The sequence below is a fragment of the Eubalaena glacialis genome, chromosome 6, assembly GCF_028564815.1.
Source record: "Eubalaena glacialis isolate mEubGla1 chromosome 6, mEubGla1.1.hap2.+ XY, whole genome shotgun sequence".
In the NCBI taxonomy this organism is placed as follows: Eukaryota; Metazoa; Chordata; class Mammalia; order Artiodactyla; family Balaenidae; genus Eubalaena; species Eubalaena glacialis.
The window spans coordinates 66,515,215-66,536,411 of NC_083721.1; the positions used below are offsets into that span (position 1 = coordinate 66,515,215).

General features: G+C 44.7%; 1 protein-coding gene across 1 annotated transcript in view; it reads left to right on the forward strand.

Moving 5' to 3' along the window:
• The first annotated feature begins 11,329 nt into the window (after positions 1-11,329).
• ARHGAP31 (Rho GTPase activating protein 31) overlaps positions 11,330-21,197 on the forward strand; it is a 112,096-nt gene continuing 102,228 nt past the window's right edge. The window contains exon 1 of the mRNA XM_061194194.1: positions 11,330-12,004. Coding sequence (XP_061050177.1) covers positions 11,905-12,004 — 100 coding nt within the window. The 5' untranslated portion in view covers positions 11,330-11,904. The remainder of the gene's footprint in view (positions 12,005-21,197) is intronic.

The window sequence follows — 21,197 nt, forward strand, 5'->3', positions numbered from 1 at the left end:
AAATCTACAAACAACAAATGTTGGAGAGGGTGTGGAGAAAAGGGAACCCTCTTGCACTGTTGGTGGGAATGTAAATTGATACAGCCACTATGGAGAACAATATGGAGGTTCCTTAAAAAACTAAAAATAGAATTACCATATGACCCAGCAATCCCACTACTGGGCATATACCCAGAGAAAACCGTAATTCAAAAAGCCACATGCACCCGAATGTTCATTGCAGCACTATTTACAATAGCCAGGTCATGGAAGCAACCTAAATGCCCGTCAACAGACGAATGGATAAAGAAGATGTGGTACATATATACAATGGAATATTACTCAGCCATAAAAAGGAACGAAATTGAGTCATTTGTTGAGACGTGGATGGATCTAGAGACTGTCATACACAGTGAAGTAAGTCAGAAAGAGAAAAACAAATATCGTATATTAACGCATGTATGTGGAACCTAGAAAAATGGTACAGATGAGCCGGTTTGCAGGGCAGAAGTTGAGACACAGATGTAGAGAACAGACATATGGACACCAAGGGGGGAAAACTGCGGTGGAGTGGGGATGGTGGTGTGCTGAATTGGGCGATTGGGCTTGACATGTATACACTGATGTGTATAAAATTGATGACTAATAAGAACCTGCAGTATAAACAAACAAACAAAACAACTAATACTAAACTTTCATTGGGTTATTTGTATGGAAATACGTTAATATAAATGTTTCAGACATTACATGAAATTTCTAAAAATCTTATATGTTCTGGTATAATGTTATAAGTCATAAGCCTAGTTATTACTTTAAAATGTATATCTCAGAAATAACTAATTTTCTTGTCAACTGCATTATTATGAACTTTCGTCAAATCTTTAATTGTGGTCATTTTTAAGTCTTTTGTCATTTACAGACAGTTCTGGGTGTACTCTGATGCTTTTGTAAATATGTTCCTATAAAAGGGTTTCATCATCAGGAAATTCATGGAAAAGACTCTGACAAGTACAGGTTTCTGGTACCTGACTGTACTGCTGAACTGAATGAATAAGTATTTTCAGAACTCTAATGAAAAACTGATGAGCTCATAAAAGTGCTAACAAAAGATCAAGATGAAAAAAAAATAAATTAATTACATGGGACTGAGTGAACTGATGAGGATGAGTATAATTTTTGTGACTTTCTGTTTGAATTTAAAAAAACGAAAAAATTCCACAAGGACTCAGAGGCAAAGAATATACAAATCAATTTTCACTGCAAAGTAAAGGAGCTGTTACAGTGGAGGATTACTGGACTGAATGTCAATATTATGACATAGTATGAGTGTGTTTCATGTTTAGTAATTGCAATCATTGTTGCTTTTGTTGTGGTCATCCATGTACAATGCTTTGTGTCAGTCTATTTATCTCTTGTAAAAATAAAATACAGTGTGTGTGTGTGTGTGTGTGTGTGTGTGTGTGTGTGAAAATAAATAAATAAAGTCTACCTATTCACATAAAAAAAAAAAAAAATTAAGGTATGTGGGAAGGAGCCTGCCCCCCACCTCCGCCAATCTCCCATATCCCACTCATCCTCTACAATCAGATGAAACCCTGTATACTTCTGTAACTCTTCTCCTTGACCTCCATTGGAGCTCCTTGCTGAAGTGAGCATTCTCTGTATAAAAGTGCTTAACATTAGTGCCAGCTAAAGATACAGATATTTCCACCAAGAGACTTCTGAGTTTACTTAGACTCTTACCAATCTGATCATTAGAGTAACAGTTTCCAACGCAGGACTGGGGGCTAGCTCTGCTTGTTTACTATGCTGGCTACATTAGTTTACTAGGGCTGCTGTAACAAAGTACCACAAATTGGGTGGCTTCCACAACAGAAATTTATTATCTCACAGTCCTGGAGGCTAGAAGTCAAGATCAAGGTGTTGGCAGGGTTGGTTTCTTCTAAGGGCTGTGAAGAAGAACCTGTTCCATGCCTCTCCCCTAGCTTCTGGTGGTTTCCTGCCAATACTTGGCATTCCTTGGCATTCCTTGGCGTGTAGAAGCATCACTCCAGTCTCTGCCTTTATCTTCACATGGCATTCGTCCTGTGTGCATGAATGTGTTCAAATTTCCCCCTTTTCTAAGAACACCTTTTGTATTGGGTGAGGAACCCATTCTACTCCAGTTTGATCACATCTTAATTCATTACATCACAACCACCCTCTTTCCAAAGGAAGTTCACATTCTGAGGTACTGGAGTTAAAACTTCAACATGTGAATTTGGTGGGGGACACAATTCATCTTATAACATTGGCCATATTTTCTAAAGCAAAAATCAGTACACATCCTTTGGCATGTGGTTTGACAATGGGGCAGAATATTTGAAATCAGGACTGTCTGGGAAATGTAGGGGTTTAGGGAGGATATTTTAAGAGTAAATCCAGGCATGTGCATGTTAATCTGAAAGGTTTTAACACATCACAAGGTAGATATCCAACTGAAGAAGTTCTTCTAAATAGATAGAATTAGAGCAGAAAACTGCAGCTGCTTTAAATAATCAGTTCCCACGAAATCTGTGAGGACTTCCCATGAAATTAAATTTATGTGTGATAAGCAGATGATAGATAGATATACACACACACAATCTTACTTTGAAAAAGTGCACCAGTAAATGATATTTGTGTACATCTGACTAGGTTCTTTCAGGATCCGCATGGAGAATTAAATACTTGTGTACTGAGGATTGAAAAAAGCAGAATGTTCCCTGAAATAGATGTAAGATTTTTCAAGTATAATCCTTTTTACAAACTGGTACCATTTTCCCACCACTGCCAACCCCCATGACCTTGAAAACATATCCAAAAGGTATAATGAAAAACAATAGGAATATATTGTCCAACTTCCAAATGTTTACAATTTGGGGGATACAATTCTATATTGAGGTAACTTATATCTGTAAGCTCTCATAATTTCTGTCCTCAAACTAATTTCTGCATATTGTGCTTTCAAGATAGGAGTAAAAACAGGTCTGGGGACACCAGAGATGTAAGAAAAGTCGGAGCCACAATCAGAACTGCTTCCCAAATTGCCCACAAAAGGCAATATATATTCAGTGTCAGAAAACTGTTTAACAAGAGGCAATCTTACCTTTTCTGAAAATGTTTCCTGGTTCTAAACACTTAAATGTAAAGTAAATCATCTCAAACCCTGTTGGAACTGGGTAAGATATAAATAAATAAATGAAAATAAAATAAAGTCTTATAAATGTGTTTTATATGGGAAATGGGACCAGGATGGGGAAATGGGAAAAATAATCCCAAGGAACTGGATCATGATGGAGGAAACAGAAATATTGCTCAGTGAGAAGATAGTAAAAATCACTCTCTACAATGGAATATTACTCAGCCATAAAAAAAGAATGAAATAATGCCATCTGTAGCAACATAGATGGACCTAGAGATTACCATACTAAGTGAAGTAAGCTAGACAGAGAAAGACAAATATCATATGATATCGCTTATATGTGGAATCTAAAAAAAAAAAAAGGGTACAAATGAACTTTTTTACAAAACAGAAAGGAGATTCACAGGCGTAAAAAACAAACTTATGGTTAACAAAGAGGCAAGCAGGGGAGGGATAAATTAAGACGTTGGGATTAACCTACACAGACTACTATATATAAAATAGATAACCAACAAGGACCTACTATATAACACAGGGAGCTATACTCGTTATTTTGTAATAACCTATATGGGAAAAGTATCTGAATCACTTTGCTGTACACCTGAAACTAACACAACATTGTAAATCAACTATATTTCAATTTAAAAAAAATCACTCTCCTTTGTGTATTGAGCACTGGCCTAAATACAGGCCAAGTGCTAGGCTATTTCCTTATCTTATTTAATCCTCACAACAACCCTACAAGGTAGTTATTATAACCTTGATTTATCAGGTGGAGGAACTAAGGCTCAAAGAGGTTAAGAAATTTGTTCAACCCAGGTCAGCCCCAGACCACAGCCCATGCACCCAGAGCTGGTGAGGGGCCTATGGGGGATCTGAAGCTTCTATCCTGTGCCTCTAGAGCATCCTCATCCAGAGAGGACGGAGTAGGAACACCAGGCATGTTGAGGAAGGCTGGAATGTATGAGGAGGAGAGTGCAGAGGTAGATCACGGGGCATGGAGGCCTAAAAACAACTGTGTACTGGGAAAACAATTTTGTTCAAGAGGGCTATTTATAGGGATGTTTTTCCTCAGTACTCCCTTCCCCCATCTCCTCCCTTTTGTGTTAAAAGGCTCCTGGCAGATTGGTAAAGGGTTACAGGCAATGCACAGGAAACTCTGGAACACAATGAGCGGGGTGGAGACAGATCCCCACCCACCTAAGAAAATCACTCGTTTCTGTATTCAGAGACCCTGGGGGAGACAGATGGAGCTGGAACCACCATCTCTGCTCCTTTTATCGGCTTTCTCCGAGCCAGAAAGGAGGCAACGTTCCCAAAGGGGTGCAGAACAGAGTAAAATGGGAAGCAGAGGCAAAATAAGAGGCAACAGAACAAAACAAAACAAACAAGACACTAAGGTAAATGAAATCAGCCAGATAGCTAAGTTATCCCCTATCCCAAGGACTCCTGAATTCTATGAGGAATCTAGTTTTTTCTTCCCAGAGTCTCTGTTCAGATTAGGAACTCCCAAGATACAGAGCAGAGAGTGAGAGAAGTGATCCCAAGCCCAGCTGCTGAGAGGGACCCCAGAACCTATTGCTAAGTCCTCAGGACAGACCCAGCCAGGCCTCCGGGCGCTGCTGGTTCCAGCAACGCCCCACACCCCCCAACCCAGACATCTTTCCCTCTGGGCCACCGAACAGACACCTCCACCCAAAGGGATCCAAATTCAGACTTAGAAACTAAGGCTACTACTATATATAAAATAATAATCAACAAGGACCTACTGTGTAGCACAGGGAACACTACTCAATACCCTGTAGTAACCTAAATGGGAAAAGAAGTTGAAAAAGAATAGATATATGTATAAATGAATCACTTTGCTATACACCTGAAACTAACACAACATTGCAAATCAACTCTCCATTCTCCAATATAAAATAAAATTTTAAAAAGAACTAAAAAAAAAAAAAAAAGACCCTGCACAGATTCCCATGTCGGTATAATAGTGATTCTACCCAGGGCACTTGGCTCTCCCCCTGGCCTTGTGAAGTCTCTTCTCTGCATGTGACTCTAGGAAGGAAGTTTCCCACTGCTGTTTGGCTGAGTCCAGCGCCCATGTGGAGTGGGACAAGAGGGTCTTGTGCTGCCTGGTTTGTTCATCGTTTCTGAAACACTGAAGATTCATTTAGTGCTACACTGTGCATTATGGGTCAAACGTGGCTACAGTTTTTAAAACACTCTGCAGGACACAAAAGATCTCCAAACCTCTTGTTTTTGAACAACATTCAATGCAAAGAAATTAGAATGTAACTAAAATATTGGAAGGGGAAAACTTATTTCTCAAATAATTTCAAATACTGTGTGCAGGTGTCTCATCTAATCCCTAGTCCTAACCTCTCAACTTCTACCCAGTCCTGCATTTACACTATCAAAGGACTTTTCCTCCTGAAAGCTCTGACATGGCCCTTGACAGGTATGTTTTATCTTTCTCCAAAAAATAGTGTTTATCCTTACCAGCCCCCAATCCGATAAACTTGGAGTCATCTTGGACTCTACCCCCTCCTACATCTCGTCTTTTAAATAAAAGTCTGAGGTTCTGAATTAGCGGGTAGGGGCACTGATCAATGTAATTTTATTATAAAAAGTTAGTAAGACTTTCTTTTTAGAAACCAAGTCTTTTTCTTTCTCATTATTCCCTCACCTTCTGCCCTTTCTACTCCAAAATGCCTAGTTGATGGGGAAGCAACTGAATCACATTCTCAGCTAGGGAACTGAGGCTGTAATGCTGTGTTTCCCAATGTTTTTTCATTTATTTATTTATTTTTTGCCCTGAGCAATACAGTTTTGCAACTCTAGGAACTGAAAGGGAACTAAAATACACAATGCTTCAGAAACAAAGAGAGAGAGAGAGAGAGAATATCATTTATAATAATAACTATGTCTGTCTTTCACCTTTTAAGCTGGGAGTGGGACCATTTAAAGCCTTCTTCCTTCTTCGTTATCACCACACCTGTTTGCTCTTAGAAGCCCATTTAGAAGCAAAACTAGCTTTCATGGTTGCAGAGGCGGTGGAGCAATGGGAGGTCAGCTGCCATGTTTCAGGATGTACAGCCTGCAGGCTAAAGGTTATTCCTGCTTCTAGGATGGGGAGACTGATTCTGGTTCTCGTTCCTTCTCTCCCATTGAGTTGACCTCTCCTCCACTCTGTTCTGTTTGATTAGAGATTGGTAATGTGGACCTCCCTCAACCCCACTAAGGGTGCTTATCCAATCTCATTTGGACACTTAGAAGCAACAATTTGCATTATAACCTACACTGGGAACCCATAGCACAGGGTAATGCAATAATGAGTTTGGGATACATAACTTTCTAGAAGCCCTTTTGCTCTGGCCATCCTCATCCTCTACTGGCTTCAAACACTCAGAATAGTGGTGGCTGGGCTCAGAAGGGGCACAAGACCTCTCTCATGGAAGAACGTCACCGAATATATCAGTCTGCTAGGGCTGCCATAACAAAATACCATAGAGAAGGTGGCTTAAATAACAGAAATTTATTTTCTCACAGTTCTGGAGGCTGGCAGTCCAAGATCAAGGTGTCAGTAGGTTTGATTTCTCCTGAGGCCTCTCTCCTTGCCTTGCCGATGGCCACCTTCTCACTGTGTCCTCACATGGTCTTTTCTCTGTGGTACACATCCCTGGTGTCTCTCTGTGTCCTAATCTCTTCTTACAAGGACACCAGTCAGATTGAATTACAGCCAAATCTAATAGCCTCGTTTTAACTTAATCACGTCTTTAAAGGCCCTATCTCCAAATACAGTCAGATTCTGAGGGATTGGGGATTGGAGCTTCAACATATGAACATGGAGGGGGGCACAATTCAGCCCATCACACCCAACAATCAGTGACAACACTAGCATCTTTATTTTTTTTTTAAACAGAGAACTATTGTTTGTTTGTTTTTATTTTTATTTTTAATTTTGGCTGCATTGGGTCTTCGTTGCTGCGCGTGGGCTTTCTCTAGTTGTGGCGAGCGGGGGCTACTCTTCATTGTGGTGCGCGGGCTTCTCATTGTGGTGACTTCTCTTGTTGCAGAGCATGGGCTCTAGGTGCATGGGCTTCAGTAGTTGTGGCACGTAGGCTCAGTAGTTGTGGCACACGGGCTTAGCTGCTCCGCGGCATGAGGGATCTTCCCGGATCAGGGCTCGAACCCGTGTCCCCTGCATTGGCAGGCGGATTCTTAACCACTGCGCCACCAGGGAAGTCCCAACACTAGCATCTTTAAACTGGAAAGGGGGAGAAGAAAGGGGGAGAGAAAATGTACGTAGCAGAAGGATGTACCCCAGAACAAAGAATTCAGAGAATATTAACCACAGTCCATAAACAAGGAGTTATATGAATATTTAATTGGCTGGGCACGAGGAGAGGAGGGAGAACTCTAAAACTGCTGATTTCTAACTCTGCTTTATGGGCCCACTGGGTAAAAGAAAAGGCTAAATCACAGGTGACATTAAAATCTCCCAATACTGAGTGGGGGGTGAGGGAGGGATAGATTGGGAGTTGGAATTAGCAGATGCAAACTATTACATAAAGCATGGATAAATAACAAGGTCCTGTATAACAACTGTATAGCACAGGGAACTATATTCAATATCCTATGAGAAGGCTATTCTTATCCATAATAGAGAAGAATATAAAAAAGAATGTATATATATACACAAACTGAATCACTTTGCTGTACAGCAGAAATTAACACAACATCATAAATCAACTATGCTTCAATTTAAAAAAAAATCTCCCAATATTCACTCTTGGTCTTCTGCTTCTGTTTATTTACAGCAGAGAAGATTGCTACCAACATTGGTGAGTGAAAGAAGCAGATGGCACATTTTGATAAGCATCAGTCTTAACCAATTGCAGATAAGATAAATCATAGGCAAGGACAGAACTCTTCTGTGGGAGTTCCATGTGAGCTAAGTGCTTTTTGCACCATGATAATCTGCTACAGGCATAATTTATATTATCACCAGATAGCTTAATTAGTCCTCCAGTTTAACATTCCTACACTATTTCCATGTAACCTGCTTCCTGGGAAATCCTCAGCCCTGCGAAAAAACCCCTTGGAACCCAAATCTGACTTCCTTCCACAGACCCAGAGAAAGGTACACATCTTAGAGTAAGCAAAGAGAAAAAGAAAAATGGGAAGAGAAAGAAAAATAGAAGGAGAGTGGCCAGAACAAGGGCTAGATTTAAATTCGGCAATTATCACAGGGCTTACTCAGCAATGAGAGGGGGCAGGGAGCAAACCGGGAGAGGGCGACCTTCCAGCTCCCTGGGTCAGGCTGTCACCGTGTAGCTTCATTATCCAGCTTGATAAATTGTGAGTTCTTCCCACCATAAGGTGTAGATAGTTGAGAGCTATCAGGTAGAGACAAAGAACCACCATGTACACATTTCAAATAAAGTTTGTTCAGTCGGTCCAGACGTAACGGACACCTTGTCCATTGTTCAGTATTACCTCAACTCTGAACCCTAAACAACCTGAAACCAGCTTATCATGCAGCAGGGGCTGAAAGGTCTCAGGCTGTTCCAGAATGAAAATTCTGTGATTGTGGGGTCCCTTTGGGGAATCCTCAGTAAAGCATAGAAGAATCTTTGGGCTGAGTCAGTCATTAGCTTTATGGTTCATCTAGGCAGCCCTGTTTTGTGACAACCTACACCTGCTGGGTTTGACGGTGCTTAAGGGGATCTGGTACATAGCTAACGTTATAAAGTGAAGTGTTTTGAGAATTACTTGTAAATTACTGTTTATTTAACTGGTGAACTTTATTGTCATAAAGACCATATTTAATAAAAAATTTATATAATTAAAAATTAATTAATACTTGAATAAGGGCTGCTGATTAGTTAATATTATTGTATCAATATAAATTTCCTAACTTTGATAATTGTACTCTGGTTATATAAGACATTAATATTTGGGAAATCTGGATGAAGGGTATATGGGAATTCTTTGACTATTTTCTTGTAAAAATTTTTATAAGCTGAAATTACTTCAACATAAAGAGTTAAAAGAATGTTTTTAAAGCTTTAGAAAGGTAATTCACAGGGCTTGACAACTTATCCATAATTTGTGCTTAGGGGCCTGGACCCAGGAAAAGAGCAACTCTTTAGCCTCTCTCCTTTGCTGCCAAAATGATGAAATGCACTGTAGGACAAATATGAAAGTCTTTGGTACAGTAAACTCCTAAATAAATATTAATAGTAATAATTATAGTCTCATGTGGAGATGCTTCTCTGTAAATAAAGGAACAAGTCATTATACTAAATACCCTACCAAATATTCTCCAAGTAGCTTACAAGATGCTTAGAAGTTGCTGTCGTGGGAGTAGGAAACAGGGAGTCATTGACAGGTTCTGAGCAAAGCAGGCAAACAACAACAGCAATACTTCAGGAAGACTCAACAGGCCTTTAGTGCACAGGATGAAGTGGGAAGAGACCGGACTCAGCAAACCCCACTAGGAGTTATTCTAATAATTTAGGAGTGAATGGTCCTCACTGAATGGGACTGGACAGAAGAAGCCCAGAGGAGAGGCATTTTGAAGGACTCATCCGTTTGGGCGGGACTAGACTGGAGGTGGCGGTGGAGAGAAATGAGTCAGTGGTTACTTGAAGATGTCTTGCCAAGATGACTGGGGCAATGCTGGTGTCACCGAGAGACCGATGGAAAATAGAAGGAAGGAGAGACCATACACAGAGCTTGGGCCGCAAACTCCAGTGGGTAAGATGGGCACTGGGGGCTTCAAAACTGGAGGGCTCACTCTCTAAAGAAGGTGGCGCCGCCATGCGGGCTGCTACAACTTGGCATCAGCGGTCCTTGCCATGAGGAAATGCCCTTTCGGTGTGACCAGATCTTCCATTTTTTCAAGAGAAGCCAGAAATCCAGATCTCTTATGTGGAAAAATGTTAACTCTTTAATGTTGGCAATTAATTTTTAAAAATTTTAAAGCATCGCATGTACTAAACCAAACACATCTGTGAGCCAGATTTGGCAGGCACGCTATCAATTGTAAGCTCTGACAAAGAGAGAAGGTCAAGGGTCAAAGTTCATAAACTGTCTTGGTGATACATAGGGAGAAGAGAGACTGTAAAGGGATTCAGTGACTAAAATACTATACCTAAAGCTTTTTCCAGCCTTCTGAGCTATATGAATGTCCCTACCCTTCAAGCCTATATGGATTTGAATTTACCCAGGAAGTTTAATCTAATCCTAAAATGGTTAAATAACAAGAATTTGAGTGCTTATTGTGTGCTGAGTACACAGAAGTCAAAGAATTTCAAATTAACTGGAGAAGAAAAAACATGCCCTCCTGAAAACTTGAGACAAATTATGAAATAACCTGGGAGACTGCTTTCTCCACATCAGGTCAGAATATCAGAGTCACCTTAAATCTGAGACTTCCCCCCCAAATCACTTCCATTTAGCAAACTTGGCAATAACGCCTGTGTGCGCGTTTGTGTGTGTGTGTGTGTGTGTGTGTGTGTGTGCGCGCGCGCGCGCGCGCGTGCTTGAATCTCTAACCAGAACTCTGATTTCCTGAGCAGTGGTTACAAAGCGGCAGCCTCCATCCCTCCCTCAGCTTGGGAGGGGACTTGGCTGGGTTGGGGGGTACCTGGGCGCCGGAAAGGAGGATGGAAGGTTGGGAGTGGCCGGCTGAAAACCGCTCCCCGTCAGGTTTCTCCGCTGGAATCCCTGTCTTTGTTTCTGTCATTACTCTTTAAGTGTCTGTGTAGGAGCAGACAGGCACCGAAATAGAAAGTGTCAAAGAGATGATGACAATGACGATAAAAACAAGGCAGGCCACTTTTTTTCAGTCCCACCTAACCCCCTCCATCCAGAAAGCCAGCGCGCCTCCTCCTGCTGTCTTCAAAGAGCCGTCGGTGGGGCAGGAAGCGGGCGGCTCGGGCTGCGGGTGCTCCTAGGAGAGCGGCGATTTCCTCCCGAGCTGCCCAGTTATCTCCAGAGTCGCAGAGCAGCTCTCCGAAGAGCGCGTTCTCTCCCCCACCCCGTCCTCCTCAACCCACCCACCTACTTCCTCCGGCTCCATACACACACCAGCACGGAGCTGCCAAAAATTTCCACCCTCCACCCCCCTCCCTAGCTAACTTCCTTCCAGCATTTCCTGAGCTGGATGATCCTAGGATTTGTAAGACAGGAAAAAAAGGAAGGCGTGAGGGCGGGCGAGAGAGACAGGATGCTTGTTTTTCGTTCTACCAAAGCCGTCTGAAGGCAGGACAGCGCGCGCCGGGCAGAGGACCTACGGCAGCCCCCGGGCTGTCTCCGCGCTCCTGGCCGCCACCGGCTTCCCCGCGCTCTCGGCCACTCCCGAGCTTCTAGAAGACGGACCGGAGAGCTCGCCGTCCCTCCGAAGCGGAGGAGAACACCCGAAGACACCGCGGGAGCCCGTGAAAGTCCCTGGGACTCCAAGTGAGGAAGTGACACTCCCAGCGCGCCGGCCCGCCGCTGCCAGCTCCGCACGGCCTGCGGCACCGCGGCCCTGGAGGAGAGCGCCGTGGATTTCAGACTCCGCGCCCGCGCCGGGCTCCGCGCCCCGCGGGCTCCATGCGCGCTGCCCCGGGCCCAGGCTCTTCCCCACGCCCATGCGGCCCCCCAGCGCCGCGCCGCAACCACTGATCTAACCTCTCCCGGAGACCATCGCAGGCGCGGTGCCAAGCAGCGGGGAGGGGGAGACGGAGGGGCAACCTCTTTGGGACTAACTCATGAAGAACAAGGGTGCCAAGCAGAAGCTGAAACGAAAGGGAGCCGCCAGCGCCTTTGGCTGTGACCTGACGGAGTATCTGGAAAGCTCAGGACAGGATGGTAAAGTGCCTTCGCCCCCCTCCCCCCCCCCCCCACGCCCCACCCCGCTTCTTTTTGTTTGAGAGAGAGAGAGGGACTCTCGTAGGGCGTGTTGCCTTCAATTCCCAAGTTAATGTATTCCAGGCCTGAGCGCTCACTGTGTTGTTTTTTTTTTAAAAACATACATGATTCTTAAGGTGCGAAGCGCTGCCACCCCGACGTGCAGAGGTTGTGTCAGCCCTTCCGTTTGTGTCACCCAAGCTATTAATGGGTGGTGCTGCTACACGTTTAACCGGCCACCTCTGGGGCTTGGGGGTGGGGGGCTTGAGTGGTCCTGTTCCCAAACTTTGGATGTTGGAGGGGAGGGAGGAGGGCTGGATCTGTGGTGTGGTGTTCAGTGGGATTCTCTGGGTACGTAATTATGACCGCCTTAGGTGTCCCTCCCGGGCTCTCCGATTTCATCCGCTCACATCTTTTTTTATTAATGTGCTGGAAGGCGGGGGTGCGGTGGATCCTGGCCGGGGGAGTGGTTGCACAAACATTTTCTGAATTTCTGAACTGATGCCAAATATATAGTAGCTCCCTCCCTCCCCTTCCCAACCCCTCAGACCCTCTACCTCCTCTTGGTTTGGTGTGTCTGACAAGAAGAGTGTTGTAAAAAGGTCAGAGGGCCTTGATTTTAAAATAGTTTAGGGTATGTACATGAAGAGGGGAGACTCTCTGTTTTCAAGGTCGGATTGGAAAAAAAAGGGGAATCCTCCAGCATAGAGACAACTTATTAAACATTTGTTGGGGGGGAAGGGCGAAAGAAAACAATCTAGAATACAGTAACAGCATTTGAAGTGAGAAGTTTTTAATCAAAGGAAAGTTGAGGAAATTGAGCGTTAAATGACTGCTTTTGTTAAGGTTGACTGGCCCTGCACTTACCCGTGACAAAAAGGCCTTGTCTTCAGAAATTTCAGTGAGGGAGAAAAAAGTCCACTATATGGGCCTTGTGTTTATACATAGATAGATACAACAAAGGGGGGAAACTGAAGGGCTAACTGCAGAATAACTCTGCCTCCAGGAAAATAATCTCAAAAACTATTTGATTAGCTCATATCAAATGTGCATCTCAAAAACAGAGCAGTGCTTTTGTTTCTATGTCATTTTTTTAAGGATTTAGCACCACCTAGTAATTTGCAGTGGTGTGATATTCCTGTGGTGTCCTTGAGTTCAGGGACTGCCATGTCATTAGGACAGATGGCTTAGTATTTTACAGCTTGGGGGACCACAGGTTTCAAAACTGCCTCTTTTGAAACTGGGACACAACTGAGTCAATTCATGTAATCCTCTCCAACAATCCGGAGAGGTAGATTTGAAATAACATCCTTGGGTTGAGTTTTTTTGAGTGTGAGAGAACTCCAACTATGCATCTTAATCACTACCCTCAGAAGTTCAGAGTGAAATGTTTTCCTCCACCTGTTTTTGCAGGGGGCCTTCAGGTTCATGTCCATGTTCACTTATGAATGCTTGTGGATACCACCTCCCACCAAGTGGGTGCTCTTCTGGGCCCTCGCTCCAAAGCTGAGGGTTGCATGGAGGTGCTTATCAGTCCTGACTCATTCTTACAATGTCACAGATCCTAGGATGAGCAAGGAATCCCAGGGTTCTGTGAAGACTCCTCAAAGGCAGCTTTAAACAGTTCCTCTTTCACCTAATTTATATTTGGGGGTTTTATATATGTTTCGTTCAGGAAAAAAAAGAAAAGGGGCTACTCTTAAAGAAAAAAGAATTGAAACCAGTACCCCGTGCTTCCTGCCTTGGGGAGAAGGGAGGGAAGCCCGGAGAGGTAAAGTGACCGGCCTAAGGTCATACAGTCAATCATGAAGGACGCAGAGGGCTCTGGCCCACTAGGCTCCTCTCCCCTCCCTGGCATCCTTGTCTAGGCCAACATTCTCCTCTAATGATTTTTTTTTTCCATTAATTGAAAGCAGACAGCCCTGCCCCAGGATCAGCAAACTTTCAAGACTGACATACCTGAATAAAGTTCCTTTGAAACAGAAGGAAATTGACCCACTTAATGATCCATACACCATTATTGTGCCACATAGGAATTAGGCAGGCATAATAAGCAGCTTATATAAATGAGAATAATTAGGATTTCTTTTTTCCCACATCTAAAACTAGTCAAGCAGTTGTCTCTTATTTTTCTTTTAGTGTAGCATCAATAAATAGAGTCAGTGCTAATGTTTTCTCTAAAACAATGTGTCCTCCTTATGGACTTTCTGAAACATGTATTGGTTAATAGACAAGGCCTGGACTCTGCCCCCAGGGAGGAAAAGCTGACCTGGGCAGTGCCCCTTTGCCCACCACCTTGGAAGTTCAGCCCAGAATCCTGAGGGTGACAAGTCAGCATGGTAGCTAGGATCTAGAAGGCTGGGGAGGGCCTCACAAGACTGACATCACAGTTACTCAACTTTGGAGGTCAAGGATAGAATGAGACAGAAAAATGGATTCAGGTCTAGGAACACAAGGGCAGAAGGAAAGAACAGAGATGTGGGGAATCCAAGAGAACCCATGTGTTTGGGGAGGGAGGGAAATCCCTGAGCTGGGGTGCAAGGCAAAGCTGGTGACAATTAGCTGTGCTCAGACCACCTGAACATGAGGAATTTATACCCCTGGACTGAGCACAGAGGAAAAATGTCATCCACTGCTGCCAACTGCTGTAACCCAGTCCTGCTACCTTCAACTGGACAAATCTAATGAGGCAGGGTGACAAATAGGTGTTTAGCTTAGAGCAGACGTTGCGCGGGGCCAGTGTTGTCCTTAATCTTTAGGAAGCTGATGAAAAACAGAAACCTTTCCTTAGAAACACACACACACACACACACAAATCGTGTATACAGTTTCTTCAGGCATCCACACAGATGCCACGTTCAGGCCCTGCTGTTGGTCGTCCCAAGCTGCACATAGGGTTGATACGAATGGCCAACTTCCCCCTTTTTCTTCTTTGACCACTTTTCTCCAGGCTGGTGAGATCACCCAAGAATGGCATGAAGTTGCTCCTGGCCAACTTGGCCAGTGTTTCTTTCCCTTCCCCTCCAGCACGGTGGCTGCTGCCCCAACCCCTAGCTCTCCCCTGGGAACCAGAGAACTTTCTCTTCCTGTCTGGAATAGAGGGAGAAGATCATCCCTTCCTCACTCCTGATGCTGAAAATAGTATAGCTTTCTTTTTCTTCCTTTTGACCACTGAATACGAAGACCCTTGCTTGCAGCTATGTGATGAAAACCACCTCATTGTGTCACCTGCAGTTGGGAGGCTGTGGATGAAGCCCTGTGAGGCCAGAGTGCATCCATGAGCATTTCCTACCTCTCCCCTCTGAATCAAGTGCTCTGGGTCTTCCCACAGTGCTTGGAAATGCTGGGGCCAGGACTCAAGGGACCAGTAAGAGAACATTACAGGAAAGCTATCTTCTGCCTCCGTGCTGGTCCCACTCTAAGGGCTGAGGACTTCCTCACCCTTCCCAACAATCTCTGCCATTTGACTCACTCCCTGGTAAAAAGGGATAATTGTCGATGCAGTGGTTTGCCATGATGGTAGCACAATAGAATCACTTGGGGAGCATGAAAAAAAAGTTGATGTCCAGGCCCCCTCTCAGAACAATTAAATCAGAATCTCTTGGTGCCCAGGCATGGGTATGTTTCAAAAGCTTCCTAGATGATTCTGGTATGCAGGAAGAGTTGAGAACCACTGCTTATAGTGTAGGGGTTTACAGATCATTTTCTCCCTGGATAAGCAGCCTTGACTATTCAGAATGTACCCTCTGAATGTTTGATAAGAACCTTATTCCTGAAGGTTTTTTTCTAGTTCTTATCAGGTTGAAAAGAAAAAATATATATGTATTTGAATTGAGGGATTACAAAAGGTTCATAACGAATAAACACCCATTACAAAATATAATTTTAAGCTTGATGAGAGTAAGATGGCCCCAGCATTTCAAAGAACAAGGATAAGACAATGGGAACTTTGAGGCGTAGCTATTCTACATTTCTGAAGCTAAGTCATTCTCTCACTTTGTTTATTCACTTATTTAACAAACCGGTATAAGGCGCTGTGGAGGTACGGTGGGAGAGAAAGAAACGGGCACTCCAGACTCAAGAAATTTACAGTCTAAGGGACGTGAACAAACTTTCAGAAACCAATGGCTCAATTAAGCTTTCAAGTTAGCTGTCATGACTGAAGGAGAAAATGCAAACGCTTTTATCTTCAATTAAATAGACAAAAAATCCAAACATAAACAGGAGCAAAGTGTTAGCAAGGAAGGTGAATATTTTTCTGTTCAAGAGAAGGTTTAACGTTGAATGGAGACCCAGGGCAGGGGTATTCTCTTTGGGTTAGTGGTCTCCTTCCCAGCATCTTGCCTGGCACATCGTTATCACACCTTTCCTAGATAATTCTTCATCCTTTGGGTCTCAGCTGCTTCTGGAAACCTTCCCTGATCCTCGCAAGTCAGGTGCCCCCTGCTGGGGGCTCCCATTAGAAGTTCTGGAAGCCTACAGCCTGGGGTGGAATCCTAACTTTGCCTGTTCCCAGCTGAGTGACCCTGGAGCAAGTTACTTACCCTCTCTGGGTCTCACTTTCCTCATTTGTGAATTGAGGATAAGAGGACTGGTGTGAAGAGAAATGAGTTACTATGGGCAAAGCACTTAGCAGAGGGCATGCGTAAAGTAAGCTCTAAACGTAGCTGTTGTAATCATCATAACACCCTGGACTTGCCCTAGCATAACCACATACTATCCATGACTGAATGCATGAGGGCTCCGATGAAGCGAGTAAATGATATGGTCAGATGGGTTAATTAAGCACCAAGAGAGACAGGAAGCAGATTAGTTGTCCCACTGAATGGAGAGTTCACGGAGGGATTTCCCAGAGCCGCTGGGGAGTGGACCATCAGTATACAGAGGTGGGAGAGCAAAATGTCAACCTGAAACTAAAGGGCCCTCAGAAAGATCTGAGAAAGGTACCCAGCCACTCCTGGACCTGCAGGGAACTGAAAGAGAAGTCAGGTCCTGGAGGTGGAGTTTGTGCAGACATAGCGGCCACCTCATGGGCTTGAGTTCAGAGGGGCATCCCCGAATCTGGGCTCCCACAGTGAAACAGGAAGAACTAAAAGAGGAGAATTAAGGCTTTTAAACCTGGAGCAAACTGACTGATAGCATGAAGCCAAACTGTAACTGACTCTGTATGGTCTGGATATGGCAAGCAACCCACCCAGAGGATGGAAACGGCCATTCCATCTACCCACATCCCTCCCTTCTGCCCAGTCTCCAGACCTCTGCCAGGAGCCCCTTGACCACAGGCATAGCCTCGCCCTTCTTCCACCCCTACCACCCCCACTGGCAGCTGCCCAGATGCCTTCCAGCCTCTGGAGGCCCAGGCCTTGGGACTGCTAAGGTAGCCCTCGGCCCTCTTGCCCCAGACCTGCCCTAGAGCCCTGTGGACCATCTGCTGGGGCAGAGAGAAACAAGTTGGAACTGGGAACACATTTTCCCGTAGATGATGCTGTTAAGTGGTGGATAAGCTCCCCAATGCCTTTAGAGCTGTAGTTTTGGATACATTCTTTTTATTTCCCCCCTTAATCCATTAGGCATCTGTGGGCTAGCCTGGAAACCTTTTCCTGTGGGAGTGGGGATGAGGGGAGAACACATTCTAAATTCCAGAAGCTGACTGACCAAGGCAGTTCTGAAGCACTTGCTAGGGACCGATTGCTCCTGGGACTCACCTGCCTGCAGAAAGTTTCCTGGGATTTTGTGGCAGGGGGTGGAAGAGGAGGACAGGGCTGAGAGGTCCAGGACTCAGTCTGGGGATAAGAAGTGCCCCCCAACTCCTCTCCCATTAGATATTGTAGCTAAAAATTTCTGGAACAAAGTAGTGATAGACCCTCTGGTTGGGACTATCCAGTGCTTATTTCCTCCAGAACAGGCTAGTCAGTGTGAGCTGCCGGGCACCTTCCCCCCTCCCCCCCCCCCATCCCGCACCTTCTGGGTCTCAGGACTCCACTTTCCTCGGTCTGGTTCCTTCACCCCAGTCTTGAGGCCCAGGAACATGGCGCTACTAGCTCTTTCGGTTTTCTATTTTGTTTTCTTTTTCACTCATTGCTTGCCCTGTATTGAAGCCAAGGTGGCATTCCCTCTTGTCACACTTCAGATTAATTTTCTTTTTGCTTACAGGTGCATTCCCACCTGATTTTCTGTTTCTCTCTATGCCCCAACACAAATGTCACCCTTCAGTTTCATAGGTTTTGGTGTTCCTCCCTCAAAGGACTGTCCTCGAGTCCTGATTGAGGTGGAGCCACAGCCTGATGGAACTTTAGGCGTCTAGATAGCAGCCCCCCACCGTCCTGCTAATCTTCCCCCCAGTATGCAATTTTAGGTAAGCCTTAAAATAAGGAACCCCTGAGAAAGCATACTGACTTCAACTCAGAAGAGACAGATACTGGTGCTAGATTTTTTTAAGAGCAGCTTTTGATAGAGAAAGCTGAGAACATTAGGCTGCTAAAGGAAGGGGGAGGAAGGGGGGGTGTCTTGGAAGGAGAGAAGGGACCCAGAAATGAAAGCTGAGCCCCAAACCACACCTGCTTGTTATTTTTATTTGTAGAGTTACAGTCTGCGTTCGTTGCTTACTGGGTGCCAGTCACTTTATACGTACAAAGTAATATTTTCGAAATCTGTAAGCATTGGGCATTTTTACCCTTTTTACAGAGGAGGAAACTGAGATCCAAGAGGTTAAATCACTTGCCAAGATTGTAGAGATAAGAGAGGCAAGATTTAAATCCAGATCCAGTGTGACTCCCAAAGCCATGCCTGTCTTAGGCACAAACACAATCTCCCAAAATAGCACATTTCATAATTTGACATTTATGTTACAGTTTTGTCAAAAGAAAAAAAGAACTAACCTGCAAAAAGTAGCCTTTTCTCCCTTGCGTTGTTCTTCCCCCAGCCTAGATGGAGAATAGTAATAATAACAGCTAACGTTTGCATAGCGCTTCACCCTCTGCCAGGAGCTTTTCACACACACCTACTCTAACCCCACCTACTAACTTTCAAGTCCCCTACCTTTTCCTCCCAGGCCCCTCCCTGCCTACTGCAGCCACAATCCTCCTTCCCTCCTGGAACAGCCCTTGCCTTAGGGTCAGAGGCACCCAGTTTGATCCTCATTGTACCTGATATTCTATTTTCTCACTGGCTTTGTGTTTGCAAGTGGACGCTGAGCTCGGCTAAAGGCGGGTGGCCTTGGGCAGCTCATGCAGATTGGGTAGCTCGCTGGCCTCCCTGAGGCTAACACACAGCAGATGATTGATCGACTCTGTTTCCTCCTCGGGAAGCCAGAGTTAGAGCCCTTCTAGGAAGCTCAGGACCTGGGACATTGCTGATGTGCTGGAACAGCAGGAATCCAAGATTGTTCAAGGTTCCCCACAAGGGCGCATAGCTACTCCCAGTTAGAAACGGACCCAGGCTTTGCACAGGGTGCCCCAGAAACACTGCCTTTCCCTAGTGCCTCACCAGTCACTCCTTGGTATGAACCACATTCTTGGCGGGGCCCCAGAACCAACTGAGTTTCTGGGATCGAGTCTCAGACACTCTTTGTTCTAGTTCAAGCTTGGCTGATGCATACCATGCCCTGGTGCCATGCCCATGGCCTGATGCTGGCCCAGTATGCCTCTGGGGGCCCCCTCGCCACCACCCGCAGAGGGAGAGGGGTGAATGTCACCCTCCCCAAAAGCAACTTATACCAGCTCTTGCTGTTACAGACAGCAGAAAACAGCCTGACATAAAAAGTAGGAGTCTGGCAAACTAAATAAATCTATAGCCTTCGTGAATTGAGCTAATTTGTGTAATTATGCATATTTCTTTCCCTGGCTCTTTTCATGTTTTTATTCAGAAACCGTCTTATATGGGGCTTTCAATTCAATGCAACAAATATTTAATGGGACTCTAATATGCTGGACACTCTGGGGTTTACAAAGATGCTCTCAAGTTGCTCTCAGCCTAGTGGGTTGTGTAAGACAGGAAAATAACCAAAAGAGTACCAAGAATGAAATGAGGGCTCTACAGAAGGTACAAGCGGGAGATGTTAACATTCAAGGCAACCCAGTGAAAGAGAACTATGAGTGGGTTGTTTGTAAGGGGGGAATAAATCAATAAAACAATAAACATCATCTGACCCGTGAGGAATGACAGAGATACGGGGAGATAGCGTGGTTGGTTTCTACAGACAGGAAACCACATGGTTTTGCCTGATGCTTGTAATTGGTCACACCCTCCTGAGCCCCGGGGGAGAAGATGCTTAAACTGTGGGAAAGGTAGTTGAGAGTGACTTGTAATGGCCAGGCTTGGAGGGGGTACCCTGGCTGGGGTGACAGAAGCTGTCTTCAGTGGCAGGAGAGTGATCCTACTGTCGGGAGAAGGCACTGTAGCTGATCACAAGTGTGGCAGTTGGTCTGGCTGTGTCTGTGCCCGGCCCAAGAGCAGGGGAATGGGAGATTCTGTTAAAAGGTAAAACTTTTAAAATGATGTCAACTGACCACCCTAAGTATGTTTCTTGATTAAATCTAAATGTGCATAAATGTGCAGCCTCAATCTCTCCCCACTGTGTGTGGAAAGTTCTCTTTTGCCCCCCATTTTATTTTATTGTTATTTTTAATTTTATTTACTTTTGGCTGCACCACACAGCTTGCGGGATCTCAGTTCCCCAACCAGGGATTGAACCTGGGCCACGGCAGTGAAAGCTCGGAATCCTAACCACTAGGCCACCAGGGATCCTCCCCCTCCCCCATTTTATATATGCAAACCAACTCAGAGAGATTAAGCAACTTGCCTAACATCACCCAGCTAGGAACTGGGAGAACCAGAAGTCAAACCATGTCTGTCCGACATTAAATTCCGCTTTCATAGCTGTGTCTCCTCTGGAGACAGTTATGCTGGCAGTAAATCAGGGTCTGATACGCAGAGCTCCATTTAACCATGCATTGCCAAGGTGATAAGTTCAGCAGGATTTAGTTCAACTTTAACAAAACTGCTGGCAATGGAGTTCCCATCCCCAGTTTTTCAAAGTCAAACATTTAGGTTCCAAATGGCAGGATTCTAAACAGAGAGCATGCCCTGTTACCATAAGTAGCCCCTTCCACCACTGCTTTCCCATCTGTTTCCTGCATGCTGAGTATTATTGGGA